The sequence below is a fragment of the Aythya marila genome, assembly GCF_965140915.1.
Source record: "Aythya marila genome assembly, chromosome: 2".
NCBI lineage: Eukaryota > Metazoa > Chordata > Aves > Anseriformes > Anatidae > Aythya > Aythya marila.
In genome coordinates, this window is record NC_139043.1 from 136378192 (window position 1) to 136396078 (window position 17887).

The following is a 17887-nucleotide window of genomic DNA, read 5'->3' on the forward strand; positions in this document are numbered from 1 at the left end:
TTTCTGAGGCTTGTCCTATAGAGCCCACATTTACTAAAGTCTCATTAGACTCTAGTTAATTAGAAGGCATTGCAAACATGCTATTTATACAAGGACCTTAGTTGCTACTATTATAATTTTATAATAGTTTATAAAAAGTAGTTTTACTGTGGAATACAAGCTTTGTTGTCCTGTGGTTTTCATCCTTGCAGTTGTGCGTACTTGTGTTCAATCTTTGGTTATAGTTTCCCCTGTAACTGGGCATGTTTAATGGTATTCTCCTAATGAATCCTTTGGTATGTTCTAATAGTTTTAAACTGCACTTTACAGTGGGAAGAGCAGCCTCTTCAAGCAAGGGGATCAGAACTATTGCAGCTCTGAAGGCTAGGGGAGGTTTTCTATGAAGTGGACTGGGAGAAAAGCGAGTCAGGAGAAATTTCAGTCAGAAGAAAAGTAGGGGTAGCTGTGGAAATGTTGAACTTTATGTGGATGCTGGCCTGAATTTGCTTGAATTATAGTTTTGTATTTAGAATAGTGAGTATATGGTATAGTGAGTATTTATGTATTCCAATGTGAATATTTCTTCCCCACCATAAGTACCTCATGCTTATAAGAAAACAGCTTTTTACATGGGAGTGAAGAAAACTGATCCCAAGAAATCCTGCAAATAAACCTTTTGTAGATGAAAAATACTGCCTTTATTATCACTTGGCCCAGGAATTCCCTAAGGAATCATTTATATTACTGAAGTTTGATGTTGCTGTCACTCTGTTTTTCTTTAAGAATCAGAGAAACTGTGTGTTTATGGTTCTTGTGCCTGTACTTCAGAATTGTAGTATTAGGAACTTCTGTCCTTATTTTGGAGAGGTCATCCTTTATGACTATGAACTCAATGCTATGTCCTTGTGAGGCCCTGAACAGGACGAATGGAAGTTATGAAGTGAACTAGTTTCATTGAGTTGTTATTGGAGCAGGGTGAACTTAGAGACTTTAAAAAAAAATCACAGAAAACTTAGAAAATCCTTACCATATATGTTTCCTTGAATGCAGACTTGTCTAGTCATCAGTTTAAATATATTACAATTTTCTGACATATAAAGAAAGATAACATTGATAAATTCAGGCAAGATAAAATGTAGGAGTTTTTTGAAAATCCAGACACTGTTGGATCTTGCCTCAGGTCTGAGACGATGCTTCTGATGTCATTCTGCAGATTCTGATTTTGTGCAGAACTGCTGTTTTCACTTCATTAGGTTGCAGTATAAGTGTACTAAGATTTGTAAAAACAAACAAACAAAAACCAAACCAAACCAAAAAACATAATTATTTTTTCAAGTCCTTTCCAAAAATTGGGAACATTACTTTCAAATAACATATATTAAAAAACAAAACACCATTTCCCTTTTCTTGGTGGTATCAGGTCTTCTGTGTTACCCAACTGCAGCAATATTGCTTTCACACTTAAAACTATTGATCTAAAATAATTTCTTTTTCCTGAGAGTGAATTTCTTTCCCTCTTTTGAAAATCTGTGTCATTGGATCAATCTTTCAGAAATTAACCTCTTTGAGAAATTCATCTCTTTGTAGCAGTGTAAATGAAGCTGGCATGATTTTGTCTTTACAAACATCAGTTGTGGTAGAGGGAACCCTCAATCTTGCAGAATTTCTTTCTACAATTTACCAGTTCTTTCTATCCTTTGAAATGCTGTCAATGTATATAAGGGTATTTTGAAGAATGGGCTGAAATTTCAGGTCTAGAATCTATGATGATGAGCTGGAGAGTGTCAGTTGTGGTCATCCACTATGTAAAACGTAAACCAGGAGGCGGTTTACTGGTGTGCTCATCATCTGTCATCCACTCTGACTTAGCCATGTTACTATAGCTACTGTCCTAACTGTAAGGAGCAATCAGCAAAGAACAAAAACAAGACCACGCAAAACTTTGTCAGTGATCCTGACAAAAACTGCAACATTTAAATTGGGATTTAAAACATTAAATTGGGATTTAAAATGTTTGATTTCTTCATATTGTCAGATGCAGGAAAAAAAGGGAACTTTGAAATTAAGGAATAAAATTAAAGTTCTCTGAGTATATTTACAGTCTATTACAAAAACAAAATATTCTTTATATTAAATTGGTTTTAATTTGGAACTTGAAAGATACCTGCTACCAGGTGCTCTGATGTGGGCTGTGTGACAGATGTGTTAAGAAATCTTAAAATTCTTTTGTCTATTTTACCAAATTTAAATGAGTCTTTTATTTGAAACCAGCTGTGTAAGGAGAATCTTCATAGTACTGAGGTGGACAAATCTTAAAAAAAAAAAAAAAAAAAAAGCCATCTGACCACCACCACCAAAAAAGGTGAATCCAAATCAAGGTGTTGTAACAATAAAAGCAGTTAAAACAGTTTGCTCTGTGGCTGATATTTGCGCAGGGGATTCTCCAAATTCAGAGATTTGCAGATTTGCACTGTGAATGTTTTATACTCCACAGATTTGAAGGAATCCTAAAGTACCTAGACTTATTTTTGCTTATAGGAAAGCTGATAGTGCAGCATGAACAACACCAGAGAACACTGCAACTGTGTGCTTAAGGTGAGGTTGAACTGGGGGCCTCTGAGCCTTTCAAGTACCCCAATCTGAAATCGAAAAGTAAAAAGAGACAGGAAGCTTTAAAGAAATCTGTCAGACTTCAGGGGCTGTTCACAAAAATGCCAGAACTATTTGAGGGAAACTTCATAGTCCTTGCTGCAACTTTCCAGTATTTTTCTATTGCTCTGTTACAGTCACATTGCCAACAGGGTGCACTGAACTCCACTAGATGGAGCCAGGAAGACTTTGTTATGATATTACCAAACCACTATTTCAGATGATTTACGTGTCTACGTTTTATCGTACTTGAGGAAAGTATAACTTAATGCTGTGGTTTTTTTTTTGTTTTTTTTTTTTTTTTTTTTTTTGTGTGTGTGTGAAACATTCTAATCTGCATGTCACCTACTTGTCATAGTTGCCGTAGGGTTTGTTCGTTCGTGCCCCAAATCCACAAGAAAGGAGCTTTCTGCTGTGTAATGCAATTGTCTGAGGCAGACAGAGCATGTCAGCAGTAGCAAACTTACACATAACAACCAGGGAAGGAATGGGTGACTTTGTTTGTCAGGACTAAATTGTCTTTATAATTAAGTAAGAGTTTTTGAAAAGTCCACTAGTGGTTAGCTGCTATCTGATATCCTGGCATGGTTCGGCTATTGGTGTTCTTCAAGATACAGTCCTGTTCTCACTTTGTTTGCATCCTCATGTGTTTCCTAACAAAAAGAAGTATTTGAGACTGGAATTAATATATATATATATATATAAATATATACATATTTTATAATACTATTTTAATAATATTATAATTATTAATTTATTTATAAATAATATTATAATTATTAATATTATAATATTTTATAAATATATAAATATTTTGTTTTATATGTATATATAAAACAAAACCCACAAAACTTTATTTCATATGTAACTTCATTTTTCCTTCAAGAAGTGTGGTTGTTCTCTTCAGCATACTGATAATATATACCTGACTGTGCTAGGTGTCACTAAATTTGTTGCTTTTCAAGTCTTTTTCTGCTTTTCTGTTTTGAAATTTATTAAGCTGAAGTACATTTATTTTTTTTTAATCTTAGATTTTTATATTGTTCTGTCAGTGTTACTTGTGATGGCATCTCATGTAGAAATAAGATGTGTACATCCTGAATTCTTCTCACAGTGAAGCTGACTTGACATGGAATTCAGTGTAGGTTTCTGGCCAGAAAATGTGTCTTAGTTTCTCAGCTGAGCTTTGCAGCCTGCACTGAAAGCTGTGCTGCTGTGACTACATTGCAGCTAGAGTCTAGGCAGCATTTTTATGTTAAATTGAAAAATGTTTATATAGGATTCAGTATAGCAGTAACTGCTTTCTAGGCATCTTACCATTCTGTTACTTTTTTACTACGGTTGAATCTTGCATTTTTTTCAGACAATTTCAGTAGTGAGTAATGACACAGAGGATGTAAATGGTGTGGTTCTGTTGACTTCAATTCAGTGACATCTTTATACAGACCACAGACTTATTGTGGCCTGTCACATTATCTCTGTTCTTGGCCTCTTGTTGACATTGATGTCGTGTCTTGCAGTAGTAAATAACCTGTAAATGCTTTGTGTGATTCATTTTCAGAACAGCCTACATACATTAACTAATGAACATGCTCAGCACATTTTTTGCTGTAGATCATTCAATATTTTTATTAGTTGGTTCTTAAATAAAGCTGTGATGTGAGTACACAACTTTGAACACAAAGTTCAAAAATAACGTAACATAAATAACATCTAATGGAGACTTTAAGTCTACAAAAGTCTCAAAATCAATCTGCTGTAAGCCATTTAAATATTATTGGATGTGGTACTTAGGGATATGGAGTAGTGGGTAATGTTTGTGGTAGGGGGACAGCTGGACCAGATGATCGTGGAGGTCTTTCCCAAGCTTAATGATTCTATGATTCAGTTAGAAATTTTGTGATGTAAAACAACTTGGGGTTGTCATTTGGATGATTTCAATTACAAGTTGGAACACAATACTTTGTGTGAACTAATTATTATAAAAATATATATAAGAAAACCAAGACAATCCTCTAATTATCTTTCCTTAAGGACATGCTGGATTTGTGAGAGAAAATGTTAGAGTTAATGACTTTGCCATAAAGCTATGGAAAATTGGTAATTCTAGTGTCTATTATGTTACCTTACTCCAGCCATGACTGTGTATTATATTTTTTTACCCAAAATTTGGCTGCTTTTCCTCCATCATAAACTTTTAATCCATCAGCAGCAGTTGCTCTAATAACAGTCTCTACAGAGAAAATTCTTCTCTGAAGAAGAATTCTTCTCGCTTCGTTGGGTTAAAAACTGGCTGGATAGCTGGGCCCAAAGAGTCGTCGTAAATGGAGTCAAATCCAGTTGGAGGCCAGTCACTAGCGGTGTTCCCCAGGGCTCGGTGCTGGGGCCGGTCCTCTTTAATATCTTCATCAATGATCTGGACGAGGGCATTGAGTGCACCCTCAGTAAGTTTGCAGATGACACCAAGTGAGGAGCATGTGTCTATCTGCTCGAGGGTAGGAAAGCTCTGCAGGAGGATCTGGATAGGCTGCACCGATGGGCTGAGGTCAACTGCATGAAGTTCAACAAGGCCAAGTGCCGGATCCTGCACCTGGGATGCAGTAACCCCAAGCAGAGCTACAGGCTGGAAGATGAGTGTTTGGAGAGCTGCCTGGTGGAGAAGGACCTGGGAGTGATGGTGGATTGTTGGCTGAATATGAGCCAGCAGTGTGCTCAGGTGGCCAAGAAGGCCAACGGCATCCTGGCTTGTATCAGAAACAGTGTGACCAGCAGGGCTAGGGAGGTGATCGTCCCCCTGTACTCAGCTCTGGTGAGGCCGTACCTCGAGTACTGTGTTCAGTTTTGGGCCCCTTGCTACAAGAAGGACATCGAGGTGCTTGAGCGGGTCCAGAGAAGGGTGACGAAGCTGGTGAGGGGCCTGGAGAACAAGTCCTACGAGGAGCGGCTGAGGGAGCTGGGCTTGTTCAGCCTGGAGAAGAGGAGGCTCGGGGCGACCTTATCGCTCTCTATAGGTACCTCAAGGAAGGCTGTAGCAAGGTGGGGGTTGGCCTGTTCTCCCACGTGCCTGGTGACAGGACGAGGGGGAATGGGCTTAAGTTGCGCCAGGGGAGTTTTAGGTTGGATGTTAGGAAGAACTTCTTTACCGAAAGGGTTGTTAGACATTGGAACGGGCTGCCCAGGGAAGTGGTGGAATCACCATCCCTGGAAGTCTTTAAAAGATGTTTAGATGTAGAGCTTAGGGATATGGTTTAGTGGAGGACTTGTTAGTATTAGGTCAGAGGTTGGACTCAATGAACTTGAGGTCTCTTCCAGCCTAGACGATTTTGTAATTCTGTGAATTAAACAACCAAGCAGGTAAAAACAGTTGGACAGGAGAATTCAAGGAACTCAAGTCTATGTGCAGGGATGAGTAGGGATTAGCCTGTAACAATTACCTGCAACTTCTTTACACAAGATTAAATGACATAGTGAGACTTACACATTACTGGCTCAAGTGAAACAATGAGGCTTAACTGAACAATGATATTTATAGGGGAAAGCTATAAGCAACTTCCCACTTCCTCAAGCATGAGTATTGGGAAAATCTTTAATATTTTCACTACTGGCCTTGGCATAGAGGACAGGAATGCAGTAATTAAATACGTCGGTGACACAAATTTGGATAATTATCAGAACAGAGGAGGAAAGAGATAGCATGTCATAAGGAAGTGGATTATCTTGCAAACTCCAGTAGTAAAAATGGACTAGATTAGACAGCAGTAAGCGTAACATTAGGAATTTAAGGACTAATAAGAATTTCTACTCCTAACTAAAAGTCCTTTTATTGTAAATCACTGAAAACAGTATGGGAGTCTAGGATGTGCTGAAAGTGGGTTAAATCCTTTTCTTTCCTGTGCCTGTAGGTACAGAGCAGGACTGCTGGGATGATGGCGTGTGTGAACGTGTATGAGTGGAAGCTAAGGCTGCAGTACTCCAGGACAGGGACACCTCTGTGGGCCAGACCTGCTCGACACCCCTCAATTCTGCTTTTCATAGTTATGTGACTGTGTCTGAGCTGCTTATTAGAAACAGTTCTTGCTCCGTGCTGTTCCCTGCACTATGTGCTTGGCACCTGGCCCTCTGACAGGGCTACGTCTTTCTGGGATAGGCTTAGCCCAAAAGAGCCACGTCTTGCAAAAACTGAAGGGCTTTTGTGGGTATGCGATTGGTCTCTTCAGACAATTTCTCTTCAGAAATACCAGGCAGCAAGCACAGAGGAGAGAAAGGAGCTATTTAAACTCAATGACGCTGGTATAAGAATAAAGAGTAATAAAAGTAGCTTGGAATAAATGAACACTGGAAATTAAAAGGCATTCTCTCCACTGCAGCATTAAGCCTTGGAAAAGCATTTTGATAGATTCTGGCCTCATTATTTCTAGCTAATTTTATGTTGGAACTTTACTAAGTTGTAAAGCTGCCTGATGCAGCAGGCACGTGGAATCACTGCACAAGGTCTCTTTAAATCCAGTATTCTTATTAAATGAGCTTAAATTGTAGCTGAGAAGAATGGCAGCAAATGCACGCTCAGTTTTCTTCCTTGAGATTGTTACAAATTTAGTATTGGTGCAGCTTGGTCAACTATACATTTTCTATATGTTACATAATTATGCAAGTTTCCGAAGTTAAAGGAAGGCCATCTAGAAATGTGTTGTAGATTCTGTTCATTTATAGCAGGTTTATTTCACAAAAAAACACCACACTTATTTAATGAGCCCTCATGACCCTCTGGGGTACTGTAAGGGCTTACATACTCAGCTTTGGAAGCTGTGCAGCTGGGACATAACACTTGCTAGTGTGTACTATGACCAGATCACACCTGGTTTCACATCAGCCATTTCCTCACTGGACGTTTTTCCACCGTCTAGTTCCTTATGAAATCATGAAAGCTCATTAAAGAATTGTTTATCGTCTGTATGGCTCTGCAGGAATTACGTGCTATTTCCATTGGAATCGTTCAGAAATGTTTCAGACTCAGCAGTGTACAGGTGTGCCTGTGCCGTAATGAAAAAGGCAAATTAGTGCCTGTACAGATCTTTGACAACATGAGTTATTTTATATATGAACTTCTTATTTTTATGCAATCTACTTTAGAAAAAAAGAGCATGCTTATGAAATATCTTTGGCTTATGTTAACCCACCAAAATTAGCATTCCAACTTAAAATTTCTAGTTGTTAATGTTGTGCACTCGGAGAGGTTTGTTACATTTTTAAAACACAAATATTTTTTTCCTAGTCAGGTGTCTTATTCCCTTATTTTACTCTTAGACAAAAAGAAAATTTATGAAGGAAATTGTTTTTATATGCCTTAAAGGTAGTAAAAAATTGGTAAAACAGAGATGACCCATCTCATTACAATAATTAATACAGCATTAGTACAAAAAGTGAGTATACCTTTTATAACATAGTAGTTATGATTTTGTTCTCTTCTATGCTTAAAAAAATAGTCACATAACTATATATTGTATCAAAAGCATGCTCAAGCAATGTGCCAACTTTATGCTGACTCAGCTGTTTGTGACCATCGTAACTTTTCATACATAATATATCCATTATCTGCAAAATTTATTTGTACAAATACATATATTCTTTACAATTTATGTAAAGATGCTAGTCTCATATTAGTACTGTAAGCTTTCCCAATTTTATTAAGTACTCTTGGAATCCATGAAGGTATTTAATACATGTTTGAGGAATGTGTGTCCATGGGGCAGGTGTAAACAGCCAAATGAATCATTATGGATATAGGGCCAATAAAAATTACAGTAGTTTTGGCAGTTGGCCAGACTGATTTTAACTTTATTACTTGCCTGAAAGTGAAAGACAGTACCATAGTACAGACTAGTGGCATAAGAAAACGTTGAAAAAATAAGTTATTTTTTATCAATTCTTTTATAATAGTCACAAATTCATAATCTTTGCTCGTGTAATATACTTCATTGAATGAATGCATTAATTTCACTGAAGGAAGTGGTGTTACACAAAGGGAGAAGGCATCCCACGTGTATAGTTGAATGGATAAATGGTAAAATACAGCCTCTGTTTGCTATAGTGCAGCAGTAGAAGAAGCTAGTATGCCGTGTCAGTAATGTTGCTGATTGTTTTGTAGAGGTTATGAAATCTTGCAGATTCATTTGGCTTTGTAAGAGAAGCAATAAAATTGATTGGCATCAAATAAAAACTAAAAAGTCTTTAAGAAAAATTTCACAATACCATACCAACTACAAGGAGTTTCTGTTCTCAGTTGCAATCAAATACATCCAGAATAGTTCTGCTGACCTTAAAACAGTTATGTGGGATTTATTTTTTTATTTGTTAGAAAAAGAATTAGAAAAATGCAGGTGGGTGGTCATAGAATCATTCAGTTTGGAAGGGACCTTGGGATTCCTCTAGTCTAACCTGCTTCTCAAAGTAGGATTGACACTGGAAAAGAAGAGAGACACTGTTTTAAGCTTCAAAAAAGAATATATACATGGAAAGAAAACACAGGAAAAGGAAGCAAGATTCCTTTGAAAAAAAAAAAAAAAAAAAAAGGTAGAATGTGATGTCTGTATGTCCAGAACTGTATAATGAAATCGAAAAGTTTCTGCTTTCTGTTTGAGCATAAATTAGGCACGATCTATTCCATGCGCTCCAAAATAAGCAGTTAATGTTTTTAAAATCTTCCTAACTACAAAACATCTTGACCTGAACCTTTAGAAGGATGTCTCAAGAGATGAACCATGAATCCTCCAGCTATTGTGAAAGCCCCTACACTTTCCAGAAATATGAATGCTGGCTATTTATAGAAGATGCTGTAAGTGTTGCACAGTTTTAAACAGTTGTAAACAATTGCTTTCATTAAAAAACAAAGAAAATACCAACCCAAAACAACAACAAAAGGACAATAGAATTAAAAATTTTAAAGGAAGCACCTTGTAGAAATGAATAATAACTTTCTCTCACCAGTAATGGGTATCAGTAGTCTTAGCTGTAAGAGAGAATCCAGATTTCAGATTGAGAAAAAAAAGTGAATTATTGTGTTTTAGAGCAAACATGATCCATTTTTGATAGTGTACAGAACCAAATAGATAGGATTTAATATTTTAGCTAACTTCAAGAAGTCTTCTATTTTAATTCAAAGAGCTTTGAAACAAACTACTCTTTTAACCAAGAGTTCTAAGAAGTTTTACTTCTGAATGACAATTAATATTGGAATCAAGTGCTTTTGGTGTTTTACTGGGGAAAAAAATGGGTGATTTAATGTATTTGGAAACAAACCAATGTCCAGAAGAGCAGATCAATCATGTTTTTTAGCGAAACAATGCTCAAAGGGTTCTTGAAGTCCCTGAATCAAGACAACCATTGATTAAACAGGCAAAATAGGGAAAGCTCATCAGAAATTGGGACTAGAGGTAAGGAAGATATCAATGGGCTTATGGTAGGGCCACATCAGCAGAAGACACAGGTTTGCTGTGTAATTGTAACTTCAGTGACTGTGCAGAGGAAGCTGGCTCATATTGCACTCTACCAAGACTGATTCAGCAGTGTCTACTCCAAGGCAAAGCAGTGGAGAGGTGGAAGTATTTCTTCCTCAAAACATTTCTGTGGTGTAGGGTGGCTTCAGACATTGCACTTCCTCCCTGTTGTAATCAAGCTGTTTTGCAGACAGACTGATGCACTGAAAAAAAGGAACTAACTTCAGTATGTCAGTAAATGTGATTAGTTGTCTCCATGCTGGGGTTGAGCAATGAGTTTTCTTACTCTTCATTTTCCTTCCCCTTCCTTTCAATGCTATGTTCTTGCTACTTTTGAGAATGTGTAGGAAATGGTACACATAATAATAGCTACATATTTTTAAACCACGTGCATTTTGGGGAAATTATCTAGCAGCAAGCACAGCAGTTAATATAATGCTAATATATTGCTTGCTTCTGGCAAGGACATGAATGTTAAGAGAGCTGGTAGTAATAACAAGCCTTACTCTTCCCTAGGAGTCTTACTACCCTTCCAGTATGATTTTGGACCTGTGCACACCTGTAATTCGAAGTAGTATTCTAAAGGCTAATGAGGATTTAGGGTCTTAGACTGTAGTATCTGAAGTATCAAACTCAGGCTGATGTGTAATCAAATATACTGCGTCTTTTAATAAAATCTTCAATGCAGTAAGACTTCCATTTTGCTCTCAGAAGATATGTTGGGACATCTATGCTTTAATAATACACAGGGGAATAACATTTTGTGAGGTATCTTTTTTTTTTTTCCACATAATTTTCTGATACTATTAAAAGGACTGTGTTACTGTATCATTTTTATTAAATTACCCATTTTTGGTTTAAAATATATTGAAATATGATTTTTCTATACATTTCCTTTCTAATGGGTTTACAATGTGTAATATGTTATGAAGAGTTTCAACTGATGAACAAATATGTAATGTTTTTATTTAGGACAACACAAAGGAGTAGTTTTTCTTGCCTTAATCATGTCCAACATGTAGACGCTCAGTGGCTGATTATTTGGTTATTGCAGGTGTTGCAGAGTTTGGTTTTGAGTGCTTATGGAAAAAATAAATAGTACTAATACTGTGTAATGAAAGCCTTTGGGGAGAGCATGCTGTAGAATAATCTTGTAAAAAGTGGTGAAGAAACACCGAAATAGTAAGAACTTGTCTGTTCTGTGTGTAGAATTAATCGTTGTGAACTACAAGCAGATGGAGGGTTTGAAGCAAATCTGTCTGATCCCAATTCAGAATGTCTTCTCAAAAAAAACTGTTTTATTAAAAAAAAAAAAAAAAAGATATTTGTCTTAAATGAAAATGAGAGTTAATGTCAAAATGTCAGGCTAGATGTATTTTGTGTGATTCTTTTCACTCTTTGCAGGATAAATGAAAAGGTATTCAGCAATTCTTAGCCTAGGCACTAGGTGGTGGTTCAGGCTTTTGTATTGAAATGTGGATCAGCATCGCTCGCACTTCAGAATCTAAATTTACTTACCGATTAGAGCTGTTGAAAAGCACATTTTTGTCCTTCTTTTGCTTTTAAAATCAGTGGTAAGAATTGACCCCAAACTGCAACAGCGATGTTTGTGTGCAAAGTGTGTTCCTAAGTTACACTTTGAATTCCTCGGGGTGGTGGTGAGGAGTTTTAGGAGTGGGCGCAGGAGGCAGTGTGCCCCTGCCAGGCTGCAAATCCCTTATGTAAGGGAAGGGCCTTTTGTAGGTACTGCTGTGGAAGGGAAGCTTTTGTGGATCTTCTTTGCAGATATGTCAAAAGGCATGCATTAAGCACGAGATCCACTCATATAGTTTCCCTTTCCCCTCTCTGCTCTATTTCCATCCAAAGTCACCCAAAATCCTGCTGGGGACTCCATGGGGTCTGGGAGCTGCCGAGCAGCTGCCCCAGAGGCGCATGGTGGCAGGAGAAATCCTGCCCTGGAGGATGCCACCCTGCTCCCCGTGCTCTTACACCCATGGCTGCCATTCAGCTGGGGGGTCTGCGCTGTAAATTACCAGGATTTTTTATGTTGAAGCAATGCTTCTACACACGGTAAGATGGAGAAGTCATTTGCGCCCTGTAGTGGAGGAGGGCTCGAATTTGGTGGTGTACACTGACAGCACGTAAATTTCTGTGCCTGTGCAGCACTTGCCATGGGCTTTGTGATTACTTGAAGCTAAAATTATAACTGCTTGGGTCAACACTATGGAAGACTGCATGTTGGACCACATTGTAAATTAAGCTTCAGGAGTGCTAGCTGTGTGCATTATGAAACACTCTTTAAAAAGGCAGAAAAAAATCTGCAAAATACATAACTGCGTGTGTTTCCATGGTCTGGCTTTTTTTTTTTTTTCCAACACGGAATACCTTAAGCACCTTTTTCTTTTTTAAGTTATTCCTTCTGTTTCATGAGGTGCTTTCAGCGTAAGTGCCCATATTTTTTCCTGCAGGTCTGACCCAGTTACTTTGGTTGTCTGTAAGAAACGTGGCGTGATGGAAACAACTGGAACCAGTTTGACTTCAGTAGGGCCCGGGCTGTAACACTGCCCATGTTCCGTAACGTGTCACTGACAGACAGTGAAAAACAGCTTCCAGGCTGTAGATGGAAATGAAAATACCAGGTGACGTTGTAGAGAACTGCAGCAAAGATAGGTAAAGCATCTTTGCACAGGCACTGGGCTTGTTGGAACTGTTATCAGAAAATGCTTGCTTGTTTCATCCAGGTCTCGTGGCCCTGCCAATTGCATTGCTGTGCTCTGATGTACATCGCCACCTACCCAGCTTGGCAGCAGCCGAGATTTATATTGAAACAGATCACTAATTTTTGTGTGTCACGGGGAAGAGGTTAGATCAGGAGTGCTCTCGTGATTCTGCTTTTAGAGGAGGAGACACTAAATCCTGTTCATTCAGGAAGACCTATCAGGGTACAGGAGGATAATACCGTTCGTCCTGGAGTGCATTGTCCCAGGAGAAAATGGATGACAAGGACATAGTTGCTCAAGTGTTTAGACTGTGATACCTAGTTTTTGTGACATTTTAACACCTACCAATAGAGGAAAATAATACAAAAAGCTTTCAGGGATTTTATGGTGCAGTGAGTCAAACTTTATGTATTTTTATACTTAAATAATTGTTTTGAATCTGCTCCTTTCATTACACTGACACACAGGTGGAAAGTCTCTTTCAGTGGTGTGTGGAACAAACAGAAATACTAAAGGCTTTTAATTGTTATGGACTAAGGAGGGCGAAAATACTTCTGTCTTTTGTGTTGAAATTCTACTTCAGAGCTTTTATCTACTTTCTAACGTAATTATTAGGAAAAGCAAAGCAGAGTTGTTGTGCCATTAGTATTTGAATGATGGCCAGACCTGAAGCATACGCGACATTGAGCTTTCTTCTGGGGAGATGTAGCCTCCTTCAGACAGCCAGCTACTCAGGCAGCCTTTCCTTTTACCCTGTCAGTGCTTGGATAGCTCCTTCTGCCTTGTTGAAATCAGCTGACTTGACTTCTCCAAGGTGGGACACTAAAAAGTGAGGAGGGATGCTGCCAGGATGGGGCACACTGCCACCGGCGAGCAGTGCCTGCTCCTCCTACCCCCACCTGGCAGTCTGTGAGCTCAGGTAGGAGCTCTGTACTCCAGTAGCCTTCTGTATGAAGCTTTCACCAAAACGTTTTTGGTGAGACACAACGAAACAGCACAGCACAGATTTTTTATTAGATAACTTACTGGAGTTAGTAAGATGCAGCTTGCAGCTTCTGAAACCTTTTGCAGTGGACAGAGCCAGGTGGGTTACAAGTTTGGAGACACTCCCAATGTGATTCAACCATCTAGCACTGTAAAGAATAACGAAGAGCTTTAACTTAAGCCATTGAATGTTCTGCACTGTAAATATTTGAAAAAGAGGCAACTCAGGTGGTAGATTAGAACTGGAGGCTGAGTATAGACAGTGAAGGAACATGGAGTTCCAAAGTGGTATCATTTTGTTTGGGAAATAAGACAAAAAGTACATAAAGAACATAAAGAACCAAGTTAATGCTAAAAAAATTAAATTATAGAGTGATGGACTAAACTTGTGGTAAATTAATTTTAAATACAATAAAAATTTTAAGATAACATCCTAAGCAATTTGAATAAGCCATTGAATTAGTAGCTTGCCTCTTATATTTTATTCATTACATCCTGATATATTTTAATGTCATGTAAGAATTGAATGTGAAATTAATTTACAAATAATTGGCATTGGCAGTTTCCTGCGCTGTCACATGGTTAAGGTGAGCAGACACAAAAGCCTTGCAAATGAGTACATTGCTGAATATTAAAAATCTCACCACTAAGTGTAGGATCTCACAACCGGGAAGTTATAATAATTTTAACCATTTACCAAGCGTACAGTGAAAGCTAATTCTTGGCTATGAGATGGAGAGGCTCCATATGTATTGTGCTACTTTATAAAATGATTCTAATTTGCAATAGGTTTGAAAATCAAGTCACATCTTGAAGTCAGCTTCTTCATGTGAATAGAAAATATAGACCACAGCATAGTCTTTTGGTGTATTATAAAGTTACTTGTTGCAAATGAGCAAAGAATCTGTTCCAAAGTTCCATACTCTGACTTACTAAGAAAATGGTTTAATGAATAAATAATATAAATGTTTAATTAAATTTTTATCCCTTCCTTTTTTTCTGTCGTCCTTAGCCTTTAGTCTTTATTTTCAAATTTTACATTTGATGCCATTGGAATGCCAGTTGGTAGATGCTTTTCATATATTTGTCTGCTGTCTGTGGCTTTCCCTTGTATTGTAAATGTTGAAGCAAAGGTAGAATAAAATTATTTTTCTGTTTATATATATATATATTAAAAAAAATAATCTTCCATGGTTGTACAGACATGTTGTGCTGTAGCTCAACTGTTGTAATTATAACAGAAAAGTTAAAATAATATTATTTAGTATTGTTTATACTTTGATCAGTTGATGCATACTTGATGAAAACTTGTATACAGTATTTACTAGCTAACAGATTTTCTGTTTAAATATGTCTGAACAGGTAATGTGGGTATGTAACTTGTGCCGAAAACAACAAGAAATCCTCACAAAATCCGGAGCCTGGTTTTATAACAGTGGATCAAACGCACCACAGCAGCCTGACCAAGAAGGTATCAGAGGTCTGCGGAACGAGGAAGCACCTCAAGAGAAGAAAGCAAAGCTGCAGGAGCATTCGCAGTACCAAGGTCCGCCAGGTGACATATCCACACAAGGTTTGGACAAAAGTAGATCTCAAGGGCTCACCAGACAAGACTCGATTAAGAATGGTTCAGGAGTAAAGCACCAAGTAACAAGCGACACAACATCAGACAGGTAAGAAAGTGTTTAGTATTTTTACTGAAAAGATCTGTTGAATTTATGGTACAAATGTATTTTTTTCTTTTTGAGCTTTAATCTTGTTTTTATTCTGTAACCTATAAAATCCATTTTGGGCATTTTGAAACAACCCTAAGCAGAAGCAGCTGAAGAGCCTCTTATTGCGTTCAGATGGTCATTGACAATGTGTATTCTTTGCTCCATCTCATAAAAAGAGTTCACGGAAAATGACAGTGGCAGTGTGACAAAGCCTGTCCACGTGCTTGCGACTTGCTTGAACCAAAGTCATGCTGTACACACGTGAGTTTGGGGCCACTCACTTCATGGCAGAATTTTTGTAATCCAAAATACGGTTCAAAAACGGTTTTTTGAAGGTTAATGGGTGATGATGAAATCTTTGAGTGGTGATCTGAGTATTTTCACTGTTTCTCAGTTTCTTGCTCTTAGTTATTGTTATTAGAATCAATTTTTATTTATTTTTCACTGATTTGACTCAGCACTGGTTGAGTGGCTGTTTCAACAGTACTGTAGTAGGACCTGGATTTGGCCAGAGGGTGGAGATGCATCCTCCATCCCTTTCTGTTGTTGTGATTGTGCCAGAAGTCACCAGAAGGCTCTCAACCTCTGCGGCTGCGCTTTACTGGAACACAGAAGTAAAACCTGTTAGGTTAAATAAATTGAATTTCCTTCTAAACAAGACCAGACTAGAACTTGAAACATGTTGGGGAGGGGAAGAAGAGAGTCAGCTTGCTCACGTGTTTCCATGGAAATGATGTCCTCTCTCTCCAGAGGCCTTTACCTGACTTGGTATTTGGCAGCCAGAGCAGCATAATCTGGCAACCTTCTACTTGCTGCCCAGCCATAACCTTTTTAGCAATATTTATACCTCAAACTTGAAGCAAGTTAGACAGCTATAATATCTTTTGCAGCTAATACAATTAAAATCATTTTCTCTCCACCTCACCTCTTGGATTCTACCATATTTCATTTCCTGGTTTTGGTTTTATTTGGGAACAAATTAAATGTAATTAATCTAACCCTTTTTGTTTCACTTGTTCTGCCTGCTGTCCTTTGCTCCCATTTCAGCTGATGGGTTCAGTACCTGGTGGCTCTGAGTGCTCCTCAGTTATTTGTGTAGTATCCAAGAAATACAGAACTAAAGCTGGCAGCATAACTTCATGCTAAGGAGCAGGAGAGATGATGAGCCAGAGACTGATTCTCTTTTTATTTATTTTTTTACTTAATTTTGCCTGGGAGATGGAATCATACGTTAATGGGATGATAAAAAAAATAAAAAATCAACAGGCTTTCTTGTTCTTTGCAATAAATTAACTCTGAAAGCTTTTTTATATTATGTGTGTGTGCAAAGAGGGACAGAGGGTGATACAAACATATCATTCAGATACATTAAATGTATTTACTCTGACATGGGCAGTATAAATTAATATTTATCAACAGGAAGAACGGGGACTTCATGCCTGAAGTCAGAACCATTCTGCTAATTGTTATCAACATTGCTCAACAGGTTGCTCTTTCCGAGTTTATCCTCTCTGTTTTATTTGGATGCTAATACTAGTGTTCCCTCATTAACACACGCAAGTATGCCTTGAGTATATTTCTGTGTGTTACATGTGCTTGAAAGTTAGAGGGTCTGCTGAATAATTTCCGTGCCTAGTGTACCTCATGGTAACTGGCTTTCCTTTGATGGAGGTAATGAAAAGGATTCCTGCTTGATGCCCAGTCATGAAGGGCTGGTTGGTCAAATGGGCTGTTAGAGGGCAATATCAGCGTTGTTGGGAGAGAGTAGCCTAAAATTCAGAGATGGAGATGGGCCTTAAATTCCAGCCTCTGTAGGCTGTCATGCCAACTCTGTTCTCAGCAGCAATACTGGGAAGGCTCACAATTTTACTACACTCAGTGGTTGTTAAGAAGTGAACATAATATATTATTATCTTTCTACTGAAGTCATACATAGAATATTTATCATAATTTATCATGACTTTAATGTTTATAAATCCATGTATATTCTGCTTATTATTATTGATCAAGTTAAGAAAACTTTTTTTTTTTTTTTTTTTTAAGATTTTTGCCCTTTGAAACTTACAGTTGTCATCATGCAGTTGTGCTCAACTTTTCCTAAGGGATTCTGTTTTTCTGTTTTATCAAGCCTTAGTTCCTGAATGCTTTTTTTTTTTTTTTTTTTAACAGCCAGTAGAAAAACATGTTATATGAAAGATTATCATGACAGGCCTATTTTAATTCTTACATTAAATGCAAAAATTGAGCTACTCTAGTATGGAGTAGATTCCATTCGTCTAGATAAGCCCTAAGAGAAAAATGTGGCAGATCAAAATGATAACAGGGAAATGATCATGAAGTGAGAAAT

General features: G+C 37.7%; 1 protein-coding gene across 16 annotated transcripts in view; it reads left to right on the plus strand.

Moving 5' to 3' along the window:
* RIMS2 (regulating synaptic membrane exocytosis 2) overlaps positions 1-17887 on the plus strand; it is a gene marked incomplete at its 5' end in the record, with an annotated part of 447679 nt that overhangs the window by 99729 nt on the left and 330063 nt on the right. For all 16 annotated transcript variants that reach the window (XM_082754487.1, XM_082754461.1, XM_082754481.1 and 13 more), the window contains one exon: positions 15188-15498. In XM_082754487.1, the coding sequence (XP_082610613.1) occupies positions 15188-15498 (311 nt within the window). The remainder of the gene's footprint in view (positions 1-15187; positions 15499-17887) is intronic.